This window comes from Falco punctatus (genome assembly GCF_963210335.1).
Source record: "Falco punctatus genome assembly, chromosome: 9".
Lineage (NCBI taxonomy): Eukaryota > Metazoa > Chordata > Aves > Falconiformes > Falconidae > Falco > Falco punctatus.
Window position 1 is genome coordinate 15,130,294 of NC_137589.1, and position 26,304 is coordinate 15,156,597.

General features: G+C 41.4%; 1 protein-coding gene and 1 long non-coding RNA gene across 2 annotated transcripts in view; one reads left to right on the forward strand and one right to left on the reverse strand.

The window, feature by feature from the left end:
- Positions 1 to 5,723: 5,723 nt before the first annotated feature.
- Positions 5,724 to 7,362, reverse strand: LOC308069787. The gene is made up of 2 exons (XR_013930512.1): positions 6,932 to 7,362; positions 5,724 to 5,977 (listed from the first exon to the last, which is right to left on the reverse strand). It is a non-coding gene; the product is annotated as an uncharacterized lncRNA (long non-coding RNA).
- A 79-nt stretch (positions 7,363 to 7,441) lies between these two features.
- BICC1 (BicC family RNA binding protein 1) overlaps positions 7,442 to 26,304 on the forward strand; it is a 112,525-nt gene continuing 93,662 nt past the window's right edge. Inside the window, exon 1 of the mRNA XM_080402696.1 lies at positions 7,442 to 8,287. Within this exon, the coding sequence (XP_080258822.1) occupies positions 7,828 to 8,287 (460 nt within the window). The 5' untranslated portion in view covers positions 7,442 to 7,827. The remainder of the gene's footprint in view (positions 8,288 to 26,304) is intronic.

Consider the following 26,304-nt stretch of genomic DNA (forward strand, 5'->3'; position numbering starts at 1 on the left):
CAAGTTCTTCAGGAATCATGCAAAACCAAAGACATCAAAGCGATTAAGGGTATTAGGGAAAGAGAATTCAATAAAAACTGAAAGAAGATCTTTTCAAGAGTAGAGATCCCCCACTATGGTTCTATGATCCATGAAATAGCAGGTCTACCTAAGTCCGCAAATTATTTTAGGTAAAACAAATTCTTTAATTTTCAAAAGGAAACTAAAGGAAAAAACTTTTTTTTTTTAATATAACTTTTTGCTCCCTCTATTTTGTTCAGCTACTTATGCTGCATAAAGTAGATATAAGTGTTACTTTGACAATAATTCATAAGAAATCCTGAAATAGTAGCATTTGACACTGGAGGAATAAGTGACTACACAGAGCAAAGGGTACTGGAAAAACAGTTGCCTGACGTTCAGGTTGCAACACACGAGTATCTTTCTTTTTCCTGATATCACATCCATAGAAATTTGTGTTACTTAAAAGCCTGACCTAACGCTCAGTCTAATTCTACTGGCATCACATCTAACATTTCAGTCACACTTTAACAATGTAAGCTTGCAGTATTGATACTTACACGCTCAGGGTTTGGGCTTCTTTTCAGAAATCAAGGACAGCCAGTTGATAAGGGGCATTCTGATAATAAGAACAGACTTCCCTACCAGGAACTACAAGGCAGGACAAGCCAGAAGCATAGGACAACAACACCTTACTGATCCCAGTGTAAGGGTGCTGATAACAAGTTCTATTAAGAGTCTCAAATGCGGTCAGTGATAAAATTACCGAGACCTGTCCAGGAAGTCAGTACAAGAAGAGACAAGACAGGGAACCACGGGCCTACAATACATGCCCAACATCCAGCCAAGGCAAGAGACTAAACTCCAGAAGAGCTCAAACCAAAAATGAATGCTCGGGGCGAGGCTTAAATGGAGCTTCTGGGCCCATGGGTGGAGAGTGTATGTGGGGCCCCAGGTGAGGCTGGTCAGAGAAATTAAAGCCTATTAGTGCATTTAGAGTCCTGATAGCACAAAAGTGTGGTTACTGAGGACTGACAGGTTAGTAGCTGTATGGAATAAAAGCAAGCACGTTTTAATCACTAAATTTATCTGGGTGCTTTTTTACAGAATAGTGACTCATAAAGTGCAAGCAATTTTATAGTAATGAAATCAAGTTTTAGGCATGTATAAGAAAACAAAAAAAAACCACCTCAAATCCCATTTTTCTGTTTGATTTCAGGTAGATAACCAAAGACTGATCTCAGCTGCTTTTAACCTTTTACTATTGAGATTAAAACGCATACATTTCACCAGCTATTTTACTCAATATGAAAGCCTTGAGTGACCAAGGGTATTCATGCAGCATAAAGGAGAATCTTTCTTAGTTGAGGGTCTATTATAATAATTTAGTAAATCCTATCTGTTGATAGAAATGGAAGAATAGAGTTTAAATTGCATCATTCTTAAATGCATAATAGCAAAGCAGGATGTTAAGCATGTACGTTACATGTACAAATACTAGCAAAACAAAAATGACCAAAATATTATTAATAAAAAAGGGCAATCCTTTTAAAACCTGACTTCAGAAAACAATTTATCTGGTTTTTTGTTTTTATTAGTTTAGGAATCTAGAGGGAAAATGCTTACGTATGTATTTGACTTAAGTGAAGAATTAACTCCTCTCAATGCTAAAGTGATATCATAAATTATTTTAGTAGCCTTTCCCTCTTCAATAAAGACACTTTTTCCTGCCTGCCACTTTAAACTTGAGCGAAACAGAAAGAATGTGAAATACCTAACAATCACCTGGGAAGATTACAGTGGCGCAAGGGGAGTTTCATAACAGGAATAATTTTTCTTAAGCCAGGAGGACTTTTTTCCAGTGACTTCTGAAGGAGAGAGAGTCTCTCCTGCTCTTAAGTAAGGAAACAATACGGTTATCAAATTCAGGATTTAGTATTTAGATTCTAATTTACTGAAAACATTACAAAACAATTTTTCCTAATTTACAGATACATAATGCAGTTCTTTTGGCAGCAATGAAGGATGTTACCTGACATGACAAGGAGATTGCCAGTGCAGTATTTGTGTTCTCAGTCTTTTTGGTCTTTATAGTGCCATCTCCAACTTTGATTCATGCTATATTTACTCTCCTTGCAAATTAGCCAATATCAGTATCTTTTTTTGACTGATAATATTTAAATCTCTCTTTATAATTGTTTTCTAATTAGATTTAGAATGTGAATTTATTACTGTGCTTCTGAGAGCCAAAAGAGACAGGCTGCACTCTTGCCAGAAATTCCCAATGAAATTTCCAAGAGTGAAAATTCCTGGATTTCTGATCTCGTACATTTGTTTCTAATTCTCCTAACATTTCAGCAAAGACAAGGTTCACAAAGTCCATCTGTTTAAAAGTCTTCAAAGATTAAGATGTTTAAAACTGCATGGCTATAATAAGTGTCTACAGAAGGTTATACAGTACATTGAATGTTACCAAATGTTAACACCTTCTGTGTGATGTCAGGACTTTTAAGCCTAGGTCCTACAGTTTTCTGTCAGATTCACCAAGGCTGTATTTATTTCCCTGTTTATTCTCACAATTATTAATGTTTTTTTAAAAAATCCTTTGGTGATGGGTGACGTACCAGAAAACTGGAAAAGGTCAAATAATAGTGAATGTCTTCAAAAACTGCAGGAAAGGAACGGAGAAATTTTAGCCTGCTCAGGCTAAATTCAGCTCTCAGAAATATTCTGGGGAAAAAAAGGATCACACAAATTGGAACAAGTAACTGGCACAAGTAACTTAATAACAAGATCCAACAAGAATAAATCCTATCAGACTAATGCGCTACTATAATAGACCAGGAATGTCTGCAGGTAGGGGAGTAGCAGTACAGGCCATATGGAAGGACTTGAGCAGAGTTTAAACTTTATTTCCTGTAACATTCCCATAAAGTATAGCAAAAATTGTCAGTTGCTGACACAAAAATGGGTGAATAACCATCTCCACACAGGATTGTTATGGTTGTTTCACTGTCAAAATGGAAGGATGTATCAAATAGGACTGTGATATTCTGTTCTGGGCCCATATCTGTTCCGTGTTTCATTGATGATCTGGATGAGGAAACTGAAAGTATGCTTGTTAGAGACATACTAAATAAACCTGCAGAAGTACAACATTACTGCAAAGAAACGTTAAAAAGAACCAGGAACACAGTCTTTAAGAGAAATGGGATGAAATTCAACAGGGACAAGACCAGGAGATCATGCTGAACAAGAGTAATGAGCACCAAAAATATACAACAAACAACAATCAGTTAGATGACAGGGTCTGCTGTGTGGATTTGTTTGTTTGTTTGTTTGTTTCCAGAAAAGGGCCTAGGGATTATAGTACATCGATATAAACCAGTAACGGCTTGCCATGGAGACAGAATAAGCATGACAGAGAAATGAATAAGCAGGAGTACAGATTGTGAGACAGCTAATAAGATCATGCAGTGGTTCAGCACTGGTAAGGCCTCAGCTCTGGTACTCTCCCCAGTTTTGTGCTCTGTATTTTGAGAAGGATGTGGATTATTGTGGAAAGAGTTTGTGGGACAACAAGCAGAAACATGACCTCTGAGAATGAGCTGAAAGACTCAGAAGTGACTAGCTTAATGAAGAACACTTAAGGATTAATCAATGCTTGATAAAAGTATTCACAAGCATCAAAGTTTGATACAAAGAAGAAATAATCCATTCACTGTGTCCATGGTGGACAGGACAAGAACTAATGGCTGAAGTTGCAGCGAGAATAATTCAAATTATTTATTAAGGGAAAAAGTATTTCCTGATGGCAAGTGAAGCACAGGAATTTACTGGAGAGGTCATGGAGACCTCTTCATTAGAAACTGTAGAGGAGTGGAATAACAAATATCTGTCAGGAATGAACTCAGCAGAGTTAGGAGATGAACTAGATGACCTGCTTGAGATCTCTTCCAATCTTTTTTTATGGAGCCATGACTCAGTATAGCTAAGAAGATGTTTCAGGATCTCTCTGCTTCTATGGTTAGAAAAAGAATTTATCTTGGAAATGTCTAGGGGGTGGAAAAGTTTTCATAACAGATGGAGGACCTTTTATGTACTTGCTGGTGGGCATTGAGTGCACAGTACTTTAGTACACAGTAGGCCACGTTATGTTATTCTGAGAAATTGGAGTTAATGGGGCCTACTTGGGGATTATGGCACAACAACATGAAAGACAAAATATCACGGGCTCTTACTTCTGCAAAAGAGATGAATGCAATAAAGCCTTTCAAAATACCACCAGCATTAATTTTCACTGGTAATAAACCTCTCCCAAACAACTAAACCCAAATTTAGCACTCTCCTAGAAAAGCATTTCTAGATACCACAGATATTAAAGATTTTCTATGCCTCCTTCATTTCCCCCACCCTCACACTGCAGCTTTCCGAGCTAGTGCTTTTGCAAGTGTCTCCAACCTCAGAAAAATACAGATAACACCATGTTGCTTCATAATGGTGTTGTGAAGTAGATGAATTTGAGGTCAAGAATAATAAATAAATGCAAGCTCTGGAATACAGACCGTGCTGTGTTAATGGCAAGTTACATTGTGTCACTCTTCCATTTATAAGTAGCTTCCACATCTTGCCCTTGTGGAGTGCAGAGACAGCTAGCCATCAGGTTCACGCTTTGGCAATGGCCCTAAGGCAGACCCAAAGCCATCTAATGGTGCTCACTGTGTGGTGGCTGTCATTTCTTGTCCACAGGCCAGAGGGCAGAACCACATTCTTCACCGGAGAGATCCTATACCCCTCTTGATATGGGGCATTTATACAGTCCCAAAGAAATGTGACTTATGACAGTAGATCAACCAATTAGTGATTCTCCTTTAAACTCATAGGATCTGTTTCAGCCCAATGAATATTATACAATAGACTTTGCATATAGGTTGAGTGTGAGAATAAACCACTTTTCTACTCAGTTACGCTTTTTCTGAGATTTGCAGATATTACGTGTGTGTGAGGTGAGGAAAAGAGACCAGGATGAAAAAAGAGGGAGAGAATGTAACAAAATAGACACGGTATACCAAAATAAGAAAGATCCTGTTATTCTTTTCTTTGATCAAGCTACTGACCACATAAAAATGGCCAACATAAATTACATATGCCAAAGTCAACTTCAGCTGATGTTCTTTCTAGCCATTTGATCTTTTATCTGCCAACTTCCATCCATTTTCCCCAATTCTATCCACACTTAATATTATTTTAGCCATTAAAAATGTGGTTTTCAGCTTAGTTCAAGTTTTCTGTGCAACAGACATTTTATTCTTCCACTGCAATATACTGGAGAAATAAAATGCCATTTATGCAACAGAAGTGATACTCTACTGAATATATAACTGAATATATGAATAATAACTCTTAATCACTAAATCTGTTTCTTTTTCCAACAATTTTATATGGATTTAAATAGGAAATCAAAGAGTTTACTTCTTATTTTCGGTCCAAAACCACGCCATAAAAGGGTTATTTTCAATGAATAAAACCTAAACTGTGTACATCATTATTTTTTAAAGAGATCTTTGATTTATTACACTGTTTACATGGCTGCTGGGGAAAAAAAAAAACAACAAAAAACACTGCCGAGTTCAACCATAGCTAATTGATGAGAAAGAAGGTTTCTGTGGCTATATTGAAGGAACTGATAAAACAGAAGGAAAGGGACATTGAGAATCCCTGGCTGTAAATCTCATTAGTTTATGAGTGGAAAATATGCAAATATTTTTTTTTTTGCTCAGAGGTGCTACGCACCTGTAGCTGCTGTGGACTGTAATTGGCACGGTCAACACTCATAACATCTGAACATTTGGGTTGCATATCTTACTGGTCCCGGCATCTAGAAGACAGACAATTCCAGCTGGTGCTGATCTCGGTCAGGCTTCAGACTTTGCTGAATTTCAGGTTGCTTTGGTGCGGACAATATTCAATTTTTCATCTGTAAAAAAAGAAACAAACACGAACCCAAACAAATGGTTGGTAACTGTAAACTTCTGAACTGGGAAGAAAAAGACTTGAGTGTTTCCTCAGACTGCCCTGCACACCTAAAGTGTTATCATGCTACAAGCAAACTATGAGAGAAAAGGAGATTGTGCTGTTTTCATGGCCTATATTCATGTTTTGTACTATTGTTTTTGACTTTAGCCATTTTATTTCCCATGGTCATGAGAAGTATCAGAGGGTCTTTTGAGCGGTATGTTGTCTGCAAGCCACTGGCTAGCATCCACAGAGGCTGCGAGACCACCAAGAGAATTAAATACTGCAACTGAATAGTAGATGTTTCCACTAAGAATACCTTCCTCTGTGCACATAATGTTCAGTAGAAATGCAACCATGGGTGTTGTAGAATTCACACTGTCATGACGCCAAGTGGGAAATATGTAAAGACTCAGTAAGCCAAAATGTGAACCTCTGTAAGAATGACTGCATATTGCACCTGGACACTGCGCAGTTCCCATCTACCCGGAGTATTGGTGCAGTTCCTGACAAATTTTAACACGGTTCTTCAAACTGATGTTAACTATGAGGCGAATTCACCATCGCCTAAGTCAGCTGTATTTTTGTATCGCTTTCCAGTGTGCGTACAGCAACCTGGTTTGGCCACCGTAATCATGCGGATGCTCCAGTACTGAAGAAGACAGATGACAGGTGTCTGCGGCACTGCGGGCGAGGTGTGGTGCTCTCAGGGCAGGGTACCACTGGGGATTCCAGGCACAGCGCTGCCAAAGCATCTTATCACTGCCTGCTTTTTCACCAGAAAGCAGCGATTAATCAAAACAGAAAGCTTCTGTTTGATTGTGTGATGTGCAGCACTGCTTTTTTTTGTCGGAGAGGATTTCCAAAGAAGAAACAAGCTGGCAGACCCAGAGAGGGGCGTGCACCCCTCGCCTACCTGGCCTGGGCAGCCACGCATGGGGCAGTGGGTCTGACTGCAGAAGCAGTGCAACGGCATCACTGCGAGCGTGGCTGCTCCTGCCGATGCTTCTCCTGCACGGGCGGGTGCTTTTGGTCTTAGATCTGTTTGTGAAGCGACAGGAATTGCGCCGTCGTGAAACTCCCACGCTGGGATGCCGCGTGCGGGTTGCGGGATGCCGGGTGCGGGTTGGGGCCGTTACGCCGGGAGCCGAGGGACGCGTATCCCGCTTTCCCGCGGCGGTGCCAGCGGAGCGCGTGGCCTGGCGGAGGCTTCGTACCGAACAGCTGGGCCCCGTGGCCACGAGGCGGTCTGTCCCCACGCCGAGTCAACGGCGCCTCCAGCACACGGGCAAAACTTTGCCTTGCCTGTCCCTGCCGCGCACGCAGGCGGGTTCCGCGGGGTGTGTGGGTGTGTGTGTGTGTGTGGGTGGGTGTGTGGGGGGGGTGGGGGGCGCTTTTTAGGCGGGAACGATTTTTAGGGCCCGCCACCCCGCACGTCGCGTGTTCCCCGGAACCCCACGATCGCTACCGACCCTCCCTCAGGCAGCGGAGGCGGGAAGCCGAGGGGGCCGCGGGCAGCCCGGCGCCCCCCGCCCCGCCGCGGGCACCGCTCACCTCACGGCGGGGCCTGCCCCGAGCGGGGAGCGCCCGCCGGGCCGGGCTGGGCGGCGGCGGCTGCCCCTGAGCCCCGCTGACAGGGACCCGGCCGGGGCCGGCCCTGAGGCGGAGGCGGTGCGGTTGTGGGCGGCATCTCCCCTCCCCCTCCCCGTCCCCCTCCCCTCTCTCCTCCCGCCGCGCCGCGCCGTGCCCCCTCCTCCCGGGCCGCGGCCGGGGATATCCCCGGCCCCTCCCCGGCGGGCCGGCGGCGGCCCAATGGAGGCGGAGATGCTGTGCGGGCTGCGGGCGGGCTGGGGGCGCCGCCGAGCCGTGGACGCCGCCGCCGGCCCGGGGACGCGCACACTCGGCGGGGAGCCGGAGGCAGAGGCGGGCGCAGGCAGCGGCGCCGGGGCCGGGACTCTGGCAGGCGGCGGCTGGGATGAGCCGGGGGAGCGGCTGTGGGGGCAGATAGCGTCCCGCGGGGAGGCGGCCGAGTGGGGCTCGGAGCGGCGACGGGGGCCGCCCGGCAGCGGCATGGCGGCTCAGTGCGACCCGCTGAGCGGGTACCTGCAGCAGCCGCTCTCCGACCCGGGCTCCAACAGCGAGCGCAGCACCGACTCCCCCGTGCCCGGCTCCGAGGAGGACTCGGCCGGTCCGCCGCGGCCCCTGCACAGCCCCGAGTGGGGTGAAGAGCGATTCCGGGTGGACAGGAAGAAACTGGAGGCCATGCTCCAAGGTGAGGGCGGGGAGCGGCGGCGGCGGTCCCCGGGGGGCGCGGGGCGGTGGCGGCCCGGGAGGGGAAGGGGCCGGGTCCCCGGCCCGCCGTGCCTTGCCTCTCCGCTTCCCCGGCGGGCCGGGGAGCCGCCTGTCAGCCCCTCCGGCGCCGCAGAGGGGTGGCCGCTGGCCGGCCGGGCGCTGGCCGCGGCCCTGGGTGGGTGGGAGCCCCGCGGGCCGGTCCCGGGCTGCCGGGCGCTGCCGTGGCCTCCCGGGCCGGCGCTGCTCGGGGCGGGGTAGGGGGGGAGGCTGCGTGTTTCCCTCTCCCCGCAGCGGAGCCGCGCGTGGCGGCCGGGGGCGGGTGACAGGGCACCCCCGAGGCGTCAGACGTCGCTTGGAGCCGGTCCGGCCCCGGCGTGGCGGGTGGTGCCGGTGCCCAGCCCCGCCGGGGCTCGTCTCGCAGCGGCAGCCAGCGCGCAGCCAGGCTGTGGCTTTGAAGGTCAAGGTGCCTCAGAAATCCCTCTTTAAAAGCATAATATCCCCGCTCTGGCAGGGCGGCTGAGGCTCTCGGCTTTCGAGGAACAGCCGGGGCCGCGGCGTACCGGGCAGGGAGCCTCTGGAGCTGGGCGTCCCGGCCGGAGGAGCGGGGCTGGCTGCGGGAGAGCTGACACCGGCAACCACTGCCCTGAGACTTGCTCAGCCTTTGGCTCTGCTTTCTTCTCATCCCCCTCCCCCCCCCCTTTTCCTTGAGACTACATATTTTGTCCCAATATGTTTTGAATTATCTGACTCTCCGTGGAAGTTACGTAGGCAGCTTCTGACAAAATATATAGGAGTAGCAGTTGTTGTTGCTGAAGAGCAGATAAATAGACGGGAGCCGGCTGGGGCTGTTGCTGAGTGGGGTGCTGCCCCTGGGGTGTTTTCTGCTGCTGAAGAGCCCATGAGAACGGAGGTCAGTTTCAGGACTTGTGTTGTCAAATCTCAGGCTGTGTTTGGATCAACAAGGAAAGATAAAGTTAGTTTCAGGAAGGTCCTCCTTCCTCGAGGACTACTGTTTTGTAAACACTTCATGTTACACTTAACACGGTGTATTTCATGTACGTTTTCAAAACAACCCCCTGATAAATATTTCACTGTTGTTGGTGTGGTGTGTCACCTGGAAGGCATGTCATTGACTTGCTGGGAGCCGGGGGTGCTGGTTGCCTGACCCTGCCCTGCAGGGCACCTGCCTCTGCCAGCCATGGCAGGCTGCGGGAGTGAGCAGGGGAACGGGAGCCGATGAGTGGGGTTGGTCCCCGAAGAGCTTCGGTTTGATTTGGTGACTACAATGATTGGAATTTTTTTAATTGAGATTCTCTCTCCTGGGGGTGAGTTAATCTTTAATCAGTTAATACTTTAGCACTAGTAGAAAAATCTCATTATGTAATGCAGTAAAGAGAAAGGAATTCCGAGATACAGAAGTCTCATAAGTGGCAACAACTATTAATAAAGATTTGCTCATCGAAGGTGTCTTAAAACCAAAAAAACCCCATGGATATTGAAAAGAAAAATTGTTCTTGCGTATGAAGTTACAGGAAGAAGGGTCAAAAGTTAAAGTACTGAGAAGATTGAAGATTGCCTTAACATTTTCCTCTAGTAGCAAAATAAATTTCCATTATCTCATCCCACACACAGTCCTTCCTTCTACTGCCTGAGGTAGTAAGCGTGTGAGGGTAAAAGATGCTCCTAAGCAGAATCCATATACCGTATAGGTTGTGTCATCCAGTAGTAGCCAGTGTCAAAATGTGAGAGGTTTTTTGTTTGTTCCATTTATTTTTTTTCTTACTATCATAAGAGTGTAGTAAAAAGTTGTGATTGATAGAGTACAGTGAGTAAATGCAAACAGAGTGCTGCCTTCTTTTTGATGAGAAGTTGATGTATGTCTGGTCTAGAATACACATGGTTTAGGTGATGGTTTGAAGAGTTTTTGCATCAGATGTACTTTCCTTCACAAAAAGGGTGTGTTGGACTTGGCAATAATCGATTTTGCGCGAAAACATAATTTTTTGGGGATTATTGGTAATGAAAAACTGCTTATTAGGAAGTGTGAGGCACACATAATAGCTCTTTCTGTCAGAAAACTGTGAACTTTTTGTTAAACATTGTCACTTTCATTCAGTTTCCTTTACGTACTTTACAAGTTTTTATCTTGCCTCTTGAATTCCTACAAGATAGGCTTTGCTTGTTCTTTCCTTGTAGAATACCTCAGGCACCAAGTAGCTCTGTCAGGGTGTCACAAAGAGCATTGTGAAGCCAGATCTGTAACTGGCACCCAGAAATTCAGTGTCAATCATACTGCTAATTACAAGCCAATGTTGAATTTGTTTTAACATCTTCCCCATCTCCCCCCCACCCTTTTTTTTTTTTTTTTTTTTTTTTGTGGCCATCTGTTGGGAGTGGAAACTTTTACTCCCCCTAGAAGGAAAGGAACAATGGAAAGGAAGCAGTGTGCCATCTCCAGAAACTAACTTTTATTAGACAGTTCATAGGGTCATGATTCATACAGTTTCTAATACCAGATCCTTCACTGGAAGATCTTAAAATATGCAGAAATTGCATCGTGGAGGGGAAACACCTCTGCAGTCTTAAGTGGTGATGACCAGATTTCTGATTTCCAAAAGTTAGCTGGATTTTTGCTGTTTTTTATTTTTTATTTTTTTTTTAAACTTGGGCTGGTGTAAGTACAGCTTTTTGTTCGTATTAAATGCTTAAAAGCTCTTTTGCTTTTACCAGCAGCTAGACAGCATGTTTATGCTTGTGAAAGGTCTTAAAATGACTTTAAAAACTTGTGATTTCTTCCACTGTTCACGATAGCTTTCTTATTTTATGGGAAAGTGGGAATATGTCATCTTTAGTTCAGTCATCTTTAAAGCCAAGTTTGAAACCACATCTGTTGAAGAAACCTGTCAGGAAATGTTCTCATTTTTGCTTGGGGATCCCTTATTTTTTTGCTAGTTAACATCTGTTTTTTACTGTATTAATGATGAAATGTAAAAAACAATCAGGGCTAGAAAGAGTATGAAGAAGCTCAGTGTTTTTCTTGGTCCTTCTGTCACATTTGGTGATTGCGTTGCTGAATTTTCTGTTTCTGTCATGGCTGTTTTCATCTTTCCCGCACTTAATATTGCGTGGATAGTTTCTTGAGGGGCAATGCAGGCTTCAGTGAGATTCACCTGGGCATAGCAGACTGTATAGCTCCTGGGCATAAATGGGATACAGTTGTCAGATAGAAAATCCACAACTGGAGTAAGTGCTGTAGTGAGATACCAGGTAGCTCTTTCAGAAATGTTCAGGTGGCTAATTTGCTACCAGTTATATTTGAAGCAGAAACCAAATGTTAACTGAGGTATCAGAAAATCTTGATAGATTTGAGGGTGCTTCTGGTACATCCCCCTCACCCCCCCCCCCAACTTTGAAATAATTGGTTTAATATTTTTGGTGTTTCGGAGTGTGGTTCTGAGTAGCCTTAAGATAAGTATGTGAAATGAAAGGTAGAGGGAGCTTCTCTAAGAGCGCTTATGTTTGGAATATCAGAAAATGCAAAATGCTGTGGTAAAAATCCTAAACATAAGAATAGTTTTTTCTTGTTATGTCCAACTCCTTTGTATGACTCCTTTATTACTTGCTCATAGATGAATGGAATAATGTTCTAGAAACAAATCTCAGGCTTTATGGTGGAATGTAAGCTATCTTATGGTGCATGTCTTCATCAGAGTTTGTTGGTAAACAAATATCTTGAGAATAAGCTTTTTTTCCCCCCCCAGGAAGCAAGTTTGATTAGAATGGATGAGCTATTCTTTTCAGCAGCAACAGAAGATGATATTTCATAGTAGCCCTATTAATTATAGCTACTCTGCACAAAATTCTGGTGTATGCTCAGGTGACTTAATACTGTGGAATGAATGACTTAGTGCATGTTTGACTGCCTGTTACCATAGCAGCTGAATATTATTTAAAAATGCAAACCACTAAACTTAGAAAAGCTGTCAAAAAAGTATAATTAACAGATAATGTCACAGCAATCAATAGAATTAGACAAATAGCCCATGAACTTAAAAAAAGAAAACAAACCAACCAAAGAAACAAAAAAGGCAACTTTTTCTCTTGCATGTATGTCTTATTCTTGGCTACAAAGCGTTATACCAGGCTTGCATTTCAAATAAGCCTTTTTCTATGTCATGCTTTTAAACGTACATTGGGGGTTTTGATGGGATATATATGTACAACACACGTTTAAACACTTCATAACTTTATAATGCGCTGTCACACGACAGTATTTTGGTAAAAAAGCAAATCCATGCTGGTTTTTAGTAAGAATCTAATGCCAGCAGTGGTGTGTGCACCATATTCTATATGGCTCTTTCTTTAAAAAAACAACAGCTTGCCTGTTGTCTCTGTTCTTATTTGTTTGGTTTTACACATCATCTTCCAGTTTGAGTACTCTTTGGGATCATTTTAACTATGGGATCTGAAACTTTGTGGGTAATGTGTGGAGGGGGTGCTGTGTTGTGGTTTGGTTGGTATTTTCTCATGAAAATTCAGTATTTACTTGACTATTGATAAACAAACACATTAAGAAAAGCACAGACCTACATACCCAGGAAACTCTGAAGAGTACTCATCACCATGAGCACACTGTTTGCTGTTGACCTCATCTTACAGTGAAGGTTGTGTTGATACTGAGTAGGAATCTTGGAGAATAGTAGTACTCTGTGCTGATGTAGTACTGACTGTCATTAGTAACTAAAAATAATCGCTAACTGGGGTAGGTCAGAATTATAGGAGGCACGTCAATCTTAATTTATGTAAAGTAGACCTGATTTCTAAAAATAATAAAGGATCATTTATTATTTTTTCAGCCAGTAAGGATAATAGTACTGCAAATGAAATTTAGTATGAAGTCAGTACAAGCAGCTCATTTGAGTGCCTTTGTGTGGCTCTCCCTCCTGCCCTCGCAGCAGGTGAACTCTTCCCTGTCCTGGTCCCTCTGCTTTGGTGCTCTTTGCCTGTCATGGGGAGTTAGGAAAATGCTCAACTAGTAGTCTTTCACCAAAAGAAGCCATGCTTTTCTTAGAGCGAAGTGACATAAGTAGTTAGAGACAATTTTTTTCCACAATCTAATCTAGGTCAAAGTTTAGTGTAAATCTACTGAAATTTGTTAATTCCTTTGCCTGGAGGTCACCTTTTGAAGCCATTGCCTGATCCTAGGACTGTACTTGTGCAGTGCCTAGTTCTGATGCTTGGATGATAACCAATTTATTTTGTTTGCTGATCCATCAGGTGAAACTCACTGTATTTAAACATGTATATTTTCCCTACTTAATGCATAACTATGTGGGAAAGTACTTTTAATACTTTACTTTTCTTAGACTTCTAGTAGTTTTAACTACAGAGAATAAATTGGTGAGTGTGACAAGCAGAGTTTGAGGGGTTTGTGGGTGTGGGGAAGAAAAATGCTTGTATTTGAATATATTAAAGAAGATGGAGATGTTTAGATGTTCTTGGGAACCTGGGCCTCTGCTGTGACATTGCTATGAACCATAGTTTTGTTAAAGACTAGCCCCTGAAAACATGAATTGAAAGATTTTCAGTGAGTTAGCTGCTTAATAGGCAATCATAATTTAAATGGAATGGTCCTGACTGCTGTTTTTTGTGTGGTGATAGCAAACTCCATGTTAAATTTATGTTGGGTTTTTTATGTTTAAATGGCTAAGCAGGAATTACTAATTCTCTTCTGGAATTTTTTTTTTTTGAGAGTGTGATGGTGGCAGGAATCTGTATAATTAAACTAAATGTTGTGTGATCCTTTGAATAATTTACCTTTCTTGCAACTGAAGTTAAGAATACTTAGTGCTCTTGATTTATACTGCTGTTTAAAGTTCCCTGTGTCCCTGTTGGAACTTTAAGAGATGTGAAGTATGTCTTTTTCTTTGACCAGATTCTTACTGAAGTATCTTCTCAATTCTTTATTTTAGTAGGTCCTAAACAGTTTCCTAGGGGAAGAAAGTGTGGTCGTTTTTTTTTTTTTCTAAATTGAGATTTGTTGGTGGTTTTTTATTTTGTTTTTTTTTTTTTGTTGTTGTTGTTGTTCCTTGCAATGTATCAGCATAACCTGGGCAAGGACATAGTTGTGGAAACTGGAGCCTTTCTAATAGCTTATACATTTGGTATTTAACTTGCATATAGTAGAAAAAAAAAAAAAAGTTCTTTGTCAGGTTTTCAATTCCCTAAAGTGCTGAATAGTCTATTTCTACAAAAATAAATATATTAAATGAATTTGTGTGACTTTTAGTTTAAAAATGGTCTTGCATTCCACTGTTAACAATTGTAATAATACCACTTTCTCAAGTTTCAGTGTTTTTTAAGTAGTACAACGGACTATCATGGTTTGGCATGAACTGCTAAGTTAAGTATTGCTGGCTTGCACATTCCTGTTGGTTATATTGTAATCTTTACCTCCATTGGAAAATACGTCCTATTTTGAGTACTTATTTCAGGCTCTTGGCTTTATGCCTGTCAAACAATGAAACATGCTAGGTTTTTTTTAATTTCAGCCCTCTGTGTTGAAGAATGAATAGCTTTTTAATTTTTTTTTACAGTGATATCCCTTAGTGTGAAGACTCAGTGGCTTTAAGCATAAAAACTAATATGACTATATGTGAACTGGAGTTCAGATAGATCATTTTGTGTGTACTTTTTGTAGCTGAAGGAATGAGTACTTGATTTAAGGATTTATTCTTTAAGTTGCTACCTGTTAATTGGTGGTAATTTTAAAAAAAAAAATTGACTTAAGCAACTAAAAGCCTTCCTTGAAACATATCTGCAGCTTTTGTTCAGTATCTATTTTTGTTTAGGCCTAGGCTTTCTTGTCTCTGGTTCGGATCAGTATGACTGTATTGCATGGGCAATGCAACTCTTCATGTTTCGATGTCTTTTATAGCTGATTTATGTGAAGATGTCTACAGTGATATCCTCTTTACTGAAACAGGAGTACATAACTTTCAAAAAAAATTATTTCCTGTTAAAGGTTCATTGATGTGAAGGAACGCTCATGAGTGATAGGAAGCCTCTGCCAGGTCACTGTATGTGTGGAGCTATTGGAGTCGCTATGATCCTCACAGAAAACACAAGGCTGTATCTCTGCTGCTGCTCTCCAGCTAATGGAGTCTAAGGAATCTGGGTATTCAACAGGTTCTCTCATTTAATGTAAAAGTGTAGGTTTTGGATACTGGGGGGAAAAACTCTTGATGTCTATGCAAAAAAAAGGTGGGTGTGATAGATTGGGGGTTGAAAACAAATACAGAACAGAGATTATGCTAGGTGTCTGAATGGGTAAGTCATTTGCCTAGTAGCATAACTGTGTTTAACTTTTCTGCTGCAAACCAGATTTCCTGAAAAGAGGTTGATGGGTATGTAGCAACACTGGTTTGTCCTAGTCATTATCCTGGCTCTGTAGCTCTAGTGCAGTAGAGACCAAGGCATAGAAATCAGAAAGGCACGCAACAGGCACGTGCGTGCAGGACACTTACAGAAGTCATCATGCTTTCTCTGGGAAATCCACATGAAGCACATACCTCACTGAAATGCCTGATGCTAATGCAGGCAGCACGGATGTTGGACAAATGGGACTGGAGGTCTGCATGCAGTTGCAGAGCTATGGTCTCATTGAGGTTGGGGAGGTGTGGTGGGAATAGCTCTTGGGACTGGAGTCTTTCAGTGACTGGATACAGGGTCTTTAGGATGGACAGGCTTGGATGCCGAGGAGAAGGTGTTGCCCTTTTATGTGAGAGAGTGGTGGGCTTGCATGGAGCTCTGCCTTGGAGCAGGTGATGAGCCAGTTGAGAGTGGGTCATGATTACTGGATAGACCGAACCTGGGGGGTGATACGCATGTCTGTTCAGACCATCATGTGAGGCCTTGAGATGGCTTGCAGAAGCCTCATGTTTGCAAGCCTCCATCCCCATGGAGGACTTTAACCATGCTATTCTCTGCTGGAGGAGCTGCACAGCAGGGCACAAGCAACGTGGCAGGCTTCTGGAGTGCATTCATGACAAGTTCCAAATGTAGGTGATCAGGGAGGTGACAACAGGAAGTTCTCTGCTGGACTGTGTACTTGCAAGCAAGGAAAAACTGGTCAGGGATGTGAAGATGGAGGGCAGCTATTTAGAGGGACCTCGACAGACTGGAAAAATGGTCTGGCCAGAATGTCATGAAAGTCAACAAAAGTAAATGTGTTTCTGCACCAGGGGAGGAATTACCTCATATACTATCACAGGTTTGGGCCTGACAGGCTGGAGGGCAGTGTCCCAGAAAAGGACCTGGAGGTCTCGATGGGCAAGCTGATCATAAGCAAGCCTGCAGTGTAGTGTTGTGACAAAAAAGCCCAACAGCATTCTGGGCTGCATGAGAAAGAATGTTGCCAGTGGGTTGAGGGTGGCATCCTTCCTTCCTTGCTACTCAGCCCTGGGGAGACACATCAGGAGTCCTGTGTCCAGACCTGTGTTTGCCAGTACAAGGAAGACATGGATGTGCTGGAACAAGCCTGGCAAAGGGTCACAAAGCTGTTGGGGGACTGGAGTATCTGACATAGGAGGAGGGACTGAGACATCTGGGACTGTTTATCTTTGATCTTGATAAGTCACAGGGAAGACCTTACTAATTTTGTGTAATTGTGTTGGGGTGTAAGCAGATGGAGCCAGACTCTTCTCAGTGGTGCCTACTGACAGAACAAGAGGCAAAATTTCATTTTATGACTTTTCTCCTTCATCTGAAAAGGAAACAAACCGTAAAATTTGGGGATTTTGGTTAGTGTTTCAGTGTTCAGTGCTGAAGTGAGATAGTGAATTTCGGAAAGCAAAGGAATCAAAAGATTCTTAACTACAAAGCTGAACATTAATTCCACATTTTCAATTGTTGAGCTACAATACTAAATCTAATATTTGACAGTCATGTTAGAGGTTAATATTTATTAGTGTTATGTATTGAATAAGACTATAAATACATGTTTTTAGATAAATGCTTTATCAAATAACAGTATTAAAAATGGTACTTTGCAGCCTTTACTTCAGAGCTGATAAAATTGTGACTGAGTATAGGGGTCGATTTGCCTTCCCCAGGACAGTGAGAAACATCTGCTGTGGAAAAAATGGTCTGTACATCCCACCTTTAAAAATCCTAGTAGGACTTAAGACTTCTTTTTTAAAATTTTGTGTTTCTTATCCTTGGGTATTGGTGCTTTTTAGTGTCATGTCAGTGAAACTTACAATACTGATGGAGCAGTCAAAAGTTACTTAGGTTGGTGTTGGCGTTTTGAAGCTGTGGTTCTCTTGAACAGGTAGAAAATCACTAATACTTCTTAAATTCTTAATCTTATTCTATTTGTTTGTTGTGGTTACTGCTGTTCGTTAGACACCGCTTTAATTCATGGTGTCTCCTAAATACAAGGTAATTATGTTGCAAGTCAGTGTTTACCATTTGAGAGTGTTTCCCCAAAAAATCCATGTATATGATGCTGTTTCACAGGCCAGTTGTTGACCACTGGCCTCTGCCTGAGAACTGTTGTTTCACGATGAACAGTGAAGATCAGAATGTTGGGGCATCTTACCTCTTCCTCCTTATGCCCACTTCTTATTTTTATTCTGATCCTTCTTTATTTTGATCTTCTCTTGTGCCAATAGTGTATCCTCCTGTCTTATTTCCTTAGATTTTTATTTATTGACAAAAAAATAAGGATAGTTTTTTGGATGGTCTGTGGTAGGTGTTGGTGTAGCCAGGCTTTAAGTAAGCAGAACTGAGAACAAGTAGCGGTGCCCAGTGTGTTTCATTTGCTTGCACCAACCTGAATGATGCAGTCACAGGTTCAGTATGTGAGATGAGGTGTGGTGACCCCGCTGTGTGGCTGGCAGCAGTGTGCGTGCGCACGGTAGTTAAGTACATACCCTAGGTCTGTTGTATGCAAGGGCTGGGTATGGCTAATACAGGCTCAGCTGCAGCCTGTGCCTGGGGAGGGTGCTGGTACTTAAGCCCCCGCAGCGTCTGGGAGCATGGCAGCTGGGACAGGGGGTGGCTGCCAGGGCAGGTCTCCATAGACACCTTCCTGTAGCCTGATCCTGCCCACATGGGGGGTGTATGGGCGCTGTGTTTGGCTGCAGATCAGTCTTGCCACGGATGCTCTGGCCTGTGGCAGCATGACTAGAGGGTCCCTGGCTGGAAGGGGACCTGCAGCCTGGCTGGGTGAATTGGGACACAGGTCTCTTGTAGCAATGCACTGAGCGCTGCTGCTTTGCTGCCTTTCAACAGCTTTTAAAATTATTTTCAGACAAAGATTAAGTTAGCTTGTGTGTGCTTCTTAACCGCTTGAGCTTAAGCTGAGGCAACAGAATTCACTTACAGGAACTGGATAAACCAACTGGAGGTTCGGTGGCCAAGCAGTGGGAGCTGGCTGTGGGTTGGAGTGGCCTCACTGGTTCAAGTGGTGTAGTTCATGGACTACATGCAATGGATTACATTATGTCCTGCTGAGCTTTATGTTCTTACTGGTGGCATGCTAGCAAGTTGTGAAAACAGAACTTCCTAATGCAGCTTAGATTGGAGCACAGTTGTGTTATCTCTATCACTTGGATTCTGCTGTGTAAGCTACAGAAAAACTTGTTGCTCAACATAGCCTTCCTGGAAGTCTCTTTTTTGTACATATGAGAGAACAAATAGGAGATAATTTGTTCTTTAGTTTCTTTTTTTTTTCAAGAGTGAAGGGTTTTTTTTTAAATGTTTAGAAATGTATCACTGGTGAAGAGAAAGACAGACAACAATAGACATTGCATTTAAAAGGCACGAGATTTCCAGTTATTCTGACTACCTCCCAAATGGCCAGCTGCCAGCAGCTGTGGCTTTTGAATTTCGAATCTTGAGATCAAAAGTTTTATAAATGCTGTGGAATAAAGCTATATTTTTTATGCTTGGGGTTTTTTTTAAATCTGCCCAGGTGGATATTCTCTAAAACTTTAAAGGTCAGATTTTGACCCATTTTATTAGAGGCTAAGGACTATTACTGTGGTCACTTCAGGAGGTCACTTGCCAGGACACACACAATCTGCGATTAGCTGAAGATTTTTTGATAGATATCACTTACCAGTTGTGAACTATATGTGTATATGTAGTTAAATGTTTTAGCTGTTACACCATCTCTAGAGAGGTACAAATGCAGCCTGATAGAAATGTTACTGGACTAGGAGCAGTATCCTCCACTGATCTGCCCTAAGAGCTCGATTAAATTGCTTTTCTTTGCCCAGTCTGACTGACCGTTGAGTCTTTTCCCAGTGGTAGGAAGCTGGTCAGTGTGGTACCAGCTGCAACGCAGCCTCAAATCCTCTGTTCCCTTGCAGTTCCAGTACTTGCCTGGTGTGTAAGGATTGCAGTAAACCTTGTGGAAAATACTCCTTGTGTAGGGGGAAAAAAGACTTGATGAAGTTGTGTGGTGAATCTTTTTCTCAAATACGAATTTAAAAAAATAGTGACGCCCCATTCCTTTTTCGGCTTTTTGCCCATTGGGAATGTGTAGATGCAAGTGAACTATGAGCTGTCCATTTTCCACTTGCTCAAGTTCTGTGCAGGCCGGGCCTTGGGAGGCTTTGCAGAATCTTGGTTCCAATTTCTGCTAAAACTATGTGATATGAATTAGGTCTGTAAGATTTTTTTTCGAGGAAACAAATAAGCAGCAATCTTTGTGCTCATATGGTTATTGAGCCTTGCAGCATGTAGATGCTGAAGAAAATTTCTTTGTCATACAGTGGCTTTTATAGGTACTTTTTCCCCCTATGTCCCAGGGAAAGGTTTTTCTGATATTTTTTTTTTGTGTGTGTGTATGTGTGTGTCTGCCCAATGTTTTATTTGAGAAGCTATGGGAAGGCAAATTTTTTTTAGGGCTTTCAGTCCTTCTCTAAAGCTTTTTAACTTGCAAAGATAACTCTTATTTGTCCGTTACCACACAACAGGTTGTTTTTACTCTAGTTGCTAAAATATTATAGAGCTTTTGAAATCCAAAATTATAAATACGAATTACTGCCAAAGAAAAAATGAAACTTCATTCTAGATCATTCAAGTAAAATATATAATTTGAGTGTGGATATTAAAAAAAGGTTGGACTGGGATATTTCTCTACTTACTTGGTACAACGTATCTGCAAAAACTAGATTCATTGCTCAAAGTAGCAATGAGATGACTAGCAGAACAAAACCAAAATGCCATTTTGCTGCTTATGGAACAGGCCAGATCAGGGGCATTCTTGGAAAGGAATTATGTTATATTTCCTCATGAAGAAAACTTGCAGTATTTTTTTAATGAAGTTCAGCTAAACAGTTTATAGTATAAACACATCTGAAAACTGGCATTAAGCCAAGTAAGTCTGTCCTGAAAGAAACAATGTTATTAAGATACTTGGAGGTATAAATTGGTAATACTAATGATTTATCCTGTTTTTAAAAAGTGTCATTTCAGTCCTTTTGAGAATGTATGACTTTTTCTTAAATCCAGTATATGCATAACACAATCAATCTCTTTGATCTGCTGGTGCTATTAGTAACTTTATATAGCAAGTTTTAAAATTTGTAATTGTATTGAATATTCTGAAGTTTCATAGTGAGGTTACCAGATATTCTGGAGTTTAAAATATTTTCACCACTTCCTTTTTTGTTTAGAAAAATATTTTTAAATTCTACTTACAGGTGGGTGATACTCTTCAATTTTAAGTAAAGTCTAGCTTTAGGAATTTGTATTGCCACTGTGAATTAGTGGTTTAACTAAACTTTAAATTTGCCTTTTTCCCTATTGCCAATAACTTTATGTGAATGGAAGGCTTAGATTATATCTATTTTTATTGGCTCTGTTCTGTTCAGACTGTGCCTGCAATAAATTTATGGCAGTTGAATATACGAGATCAGTAACTTAAGACTAAGCATCTTGAGAAATGTAAAAAATGAAATACATAATTCCAAAATAAATATTAGGTCAATTAAGTGATGCCATGAAGCATGTTTATGTTCAAAAAAGCTTTAGCAGATTGATGTCTTCTGAATATATTCCCCATGACCTTTATAGTAAAATGATTGAATTGCTTGAGGGAATATAAACAGGGATTCAGTGAACTGTTTGCAGAATAATTAAACCAGAAGCTATGTTGTAAAGTAGTTCCTGTGCAGAACATTTCACTCATCGTGGCTTTTGTAGCACAGTGTAAAGTTAATTGCTTGATGGAGGGGAAAAAAAATATATCTGTGTTTAAAATGGTATCTCTGTGTGATACATATATTAAAGTAACACATGTGTATATGAATTTTGTGTAATTCAAATGAAGGCTAGATATGCATGTTGTTCTTCCTGTAATATTGAAATACTTAATTTCACTGTGATCTACTTCAAAGAATATAAGGCATGGTCTTACTTTTTGTGAATGTGCAGCCATGGGTGAGAAGTTCTATGGAATGGTGAAATATTAAATGTCCTTTGTTTATATGCACTTAGACCAGTTAAAATAGCATTGATTTAAAGAGTCTGGATATGGAATACATTTTTTTAAATACTGTTTTATATAGTGAAAAGGAATCTTGGTGCACTTTTTTTTTTTTTAGTAAAAAAAACATAAGTGCTGGTTTTCCTTAGTAAATTTACTTCTGGAGTGTGTGTAAAATAGCGGATAAGGGAGAATCTGTTTCTAATCTATTCCATGTGCAGAAACAGCGAATAAATTTGATCAATTCTTTCGTCCTTTATAAGCAATTTCTTCTTGAAATACGAACATATCCTGCAGAATTTTCTTTTCTTCCTCTGTGTGGAAGACATTACTGTCATTAGAGTCCAGAGTACATGGATTCTCAATATGTGTGAAATTTTTTAATGCACTAAACAATTGAACATGTAAGAGTGTTTTCTGGGTTGCTTAGCAGCAGTCAGGTTTTTTACTCTAAGTGGTCTTCAGTGGCATCTTTAGATTGTTCAGAGATTTGGCAGAAATAAAAAAGTCATTCCAGTGTTTGAAACACAAGGAATCGTTTATGCCATGAAAAAAGTAGGATCAGCTTATTTTAAAGTTTTGTTTATATTTAATCATTTACAAAACTTCATATTCTGTGTTCCTGTAAATGTTTGGGAGAAGTGAGTGCTGGAAGATTGTATTCTGTTGGATGTTAAGTATAATTTTAGGTGATTTACCACCTGAAAGATGCAAACTTTGATTACAGATCAATTGCATCTAAGTTATTTTTAAATTGTTAGTGTTTTGAATTAAGAATATAATTATAGCAAATAAAATATAAAATATTAAATGTAGTACTTTTTTCCCCTTAAGGATATCAAATGCATATTTGTAAGAATCTTTTAATTGGGTGGGTCTCCTGTATCACTACAGATTTTGTGTTGGCACTGCTTTCTACTCCAGCTTAAATAGCCAGCAGAGAGTTTGAGACTGGTTTTAAATTAATATGTATTAAAGGGTTACGTGCTGTCAGCTTCATGCTGCAGCTCCCCACTGACTTAGGTTGCTTTTGGTGTCTCTCTTTCCCGCTACCTTCTTTCTACATTGCACAAGTTAAAGGAGTGTTCATTCTCCAAGCAGAGCACTGGCTTGAGTCTAGTGGGAGCATGCCGCTTGACAGAGTAAAGCGTGGGAGAAGCGAGTGGCAGAGTTAAAGGAAAGATTTACATAGCTGCCCATACAGGTTAGCCAGACCGGAGTTTCAGTAGAAGAGTGTAAATGCCAAGTTTTTCAGACACATAGGAAATATTTTTGTAGTGGGAAGTCTTGGGACCCGATAGGCAAATAGAGACGTGACGAAGAGGATTATAAAAGTCCAGTAGCTTTGGATGCGCACAGGAGAGAGCTCCCTGTACGTCGTGCGGCAGCCAGACATGCTGTTCCGAGAGGATCTGCTCTTGGCGCTTCTGTTCAGCTTCTCTTCCTCTCTCTCTGTTTGTATTGTTTTATGAGAGGAGAGGAGGAGAAACCACTCACCGGCTTTGTTCTGCCTTCTTCCAGTAGTGTGATGAATTGAGATCAATCGGAGCACATTCGGCATTTTCGCAGCTGGCGCACAGACGCGGGGCTGTTGCTACTTCATGCTAGTGAAGTGCAGGCTGAGGGCAGGCACGGGGAGCTGGGAGCCCACCGGACTGCCAAATGAACGTTCAGCGTTCAGCTTTCTTCCCCTGCTCCACCCTGCCCTTTCAGAGGGAGTGCAGCTTTGGTGAACACCTATATTTCAGTGTAGGCTTTGGTGTAAATACTTTCCTACTTACCCACCCAGGCTTGTCTTCTTTCCATGGGATGCGTTGAGTTAGGGTGATCTAGCGGATATGTCGGAAGAGAGCTGCTCCAGCTGATCAGATCTGCTTTTACTGGAATGGAGGCAGTGGTAAGACAGTTGGGACTAGTGCATTTTCTGCTCGCAGCAGTAAAGCAAATTCAGATGCCTCAGTGCACATGGACTTCCATATTGAAAGATTTAAACAGGAGAACCATGATGTAGAACTGCTGGTTATGCATCAGTCATCATTGGCTTGCATCATTCTACTCTAAAGAGAAAGGCAACAACCATAAAATAAATTTTGTAATCATCTACATAGTGCTAGAGATTTAAAGATCATAGCTTTGTCTACAGGTGAGTATTCACTTTGTAAGGTGGTGCTGTTTTACTGATCATCTTAATATTTTTAAATAATTTGCAAGATAATTTAGGGAATACACGTATTTAAGGTAGGTCAATTTTAGCTGATAGTGTGATGGTAATGGTAAACTTAGACAGAGGTTCTTATTCTGAAACACTTTAGAGTCCTTAGTACTTAACATCTTATAATTTATACTTTCTTACATTATTTTAATAATCAAAGGAATAAGAATGCATTCTGAACAATGTCTAAGTAATTTTATATCCTGCAAAGGAGTTTAGCAACAGCAAATGTTACAATGTTATACTCCCTTCTAATTACAGAATAAAAAAAAAAATATCTTTCATTGTGGTCTCTTGTAATTCCCAAGCAATATAGTCTTCTCAAACATTGTGGTCTTGGGCTGTATCTCTTCAGTTCAGGTTCAGAAATGCAGAGGCATTTTTTTTTTTTTTTTTTAAGTAGTTCACTATTTAAACTTTACTGAATTTAAAGGGATAGTACTTAGGCTTTTTTTGAGGACAGAAGAAGAGATGAAGAGGCTTGTTAGGAGGAAGACACTTTTCTAGGGGTTATTTTGTAACTTTTAATTCAGATTCTTTCAATGTGCTCTAATGACTGGTATCTTCTTCTGTAAACGGCAGTTACTGCCCCAGATGGACCACAGGTCCAAACTAGTATGTCACCAGTTGCTTTTGCTCAAATACAGACCGTTACCTGACTTTCTGGCAGGATCTAGTTAATTACTGCGAAGTGCAGGTTGGCAGCTAACTGAGCATCCACACTGAACACATTAGGGATTCGTACTAGCTCCCTGATGCTACTTCTCTAGCAATGTAAGAAGAGTTTTCTCTTCTGGAGGAACCTCTCTAATCTGTGATCAAGTGGGCTCATGCAGACACAGAGCTGGTAAGCATTTCACTGTGACAGCTTAGGCAACAGAAGCCCACGTGGGTTTTTTTCTAAAACAAAATATTTGTTTGACACCTTAAATTTGGTGATTATTTTTCAGCAAGTTACAGAAAAATTTGTGTCTGTTTCTGCGAACTGGTTTTGTTAAGGTTGTGGGTTTATAGTAGCCAAGCTGTCTCATGATTTCAGGGTAGCAACTTACAGAGCTGAAAAGTATTTTATGGTTAAAGCCAGTTGAGCTGTAACAGGAAACCTGAATTCAACCAAAATCAAAATAAAAGAAAAAAATGCAAACAGGAAGTGTTACTTTTTTTGGCAGCCTTAATAATAATGGTTTATGAACTCTAGAAATGGAGTAGACCATCCAAAGTTTCACCTCTGTTAATTCTAGATATCTTATTATTATTATTATTTTCTAAATGGAAGATTGAGATGTGCAGAGACAGAGAACCTTGTGAGCTTTTTTGACTTTCATTCTGGTCATTGCAATTTTATTCCCTCTATGTCAAGACAGTTTTGCTGTGTCTATGTGAATTCATAAATTGTTCTTTTACATGCTCGTCCTTGCAGAACAATCTACTAGTCTCAATACAACTTAAAACAATGAGGCCATGCATAGAATTGGAATTCAGTAGTGTGCCAAAAAAAAACCAACCACCACCAAATAGCCAAATTCTGGTTTAAAGGGACCACTGAAATAGTTGAAGTAGCACTGGTAAAAACATAATTAAGGAAGATGTTTAAAAACAGGTGGTAGAAGAAATTATTTTTCTGATATAGTGGAACTGTATGAAGCACAAAGATTGGAGCCACATCTGATGTGCCATACTTGTGCTATTGCATGCAGTTGATGGTTATACTTTTGTAGTACCTTGAGCTGAAAAAGCAGTAGTACTGACGGTGTTATCTTTAGAATGTGGCCAAATAAATAAAGTGTGTGTATTTCGTATTTTTTGTAACTTTTTTTTTCTTAGAATACCTGGATTTCAGTATTAGGAATGCTATTCTGAATCTTGGGTTTGCATTTCTGTGAGTATGTGGACTTAATTTGTTTTTTCAACTGTAAAAATAGACTTGATACAAAATCACCCAGTCTTTGCTGAGAAACTGGGAAAATTCCTACAGATTAGTTGCAAGTCTAGGAAGATTCAGTTAATAAAGTCGATAGTAGGAGGCTTTGCTTGATACTTATCATGTGTGAGTAGAGCTGTTTGCCGTTTTTCTGGAGTAGGCATATTGTAGTTGTACACTTCTTACTCTTAGTGGACATTTTCAGTTGAGGGAGGATTTTTCTGAACTTAAAATGCTAGTTTTCTCTGGTGTCCGTTGCATCTGCTGTGTGACTAGCAGCAGACCAGATGCTCAGCTCTGCTGAGTTCTCCCTGGTGACTTGTCCTTACCCTTTCTCAATGCCTTAGTGTTACAAAATTACTG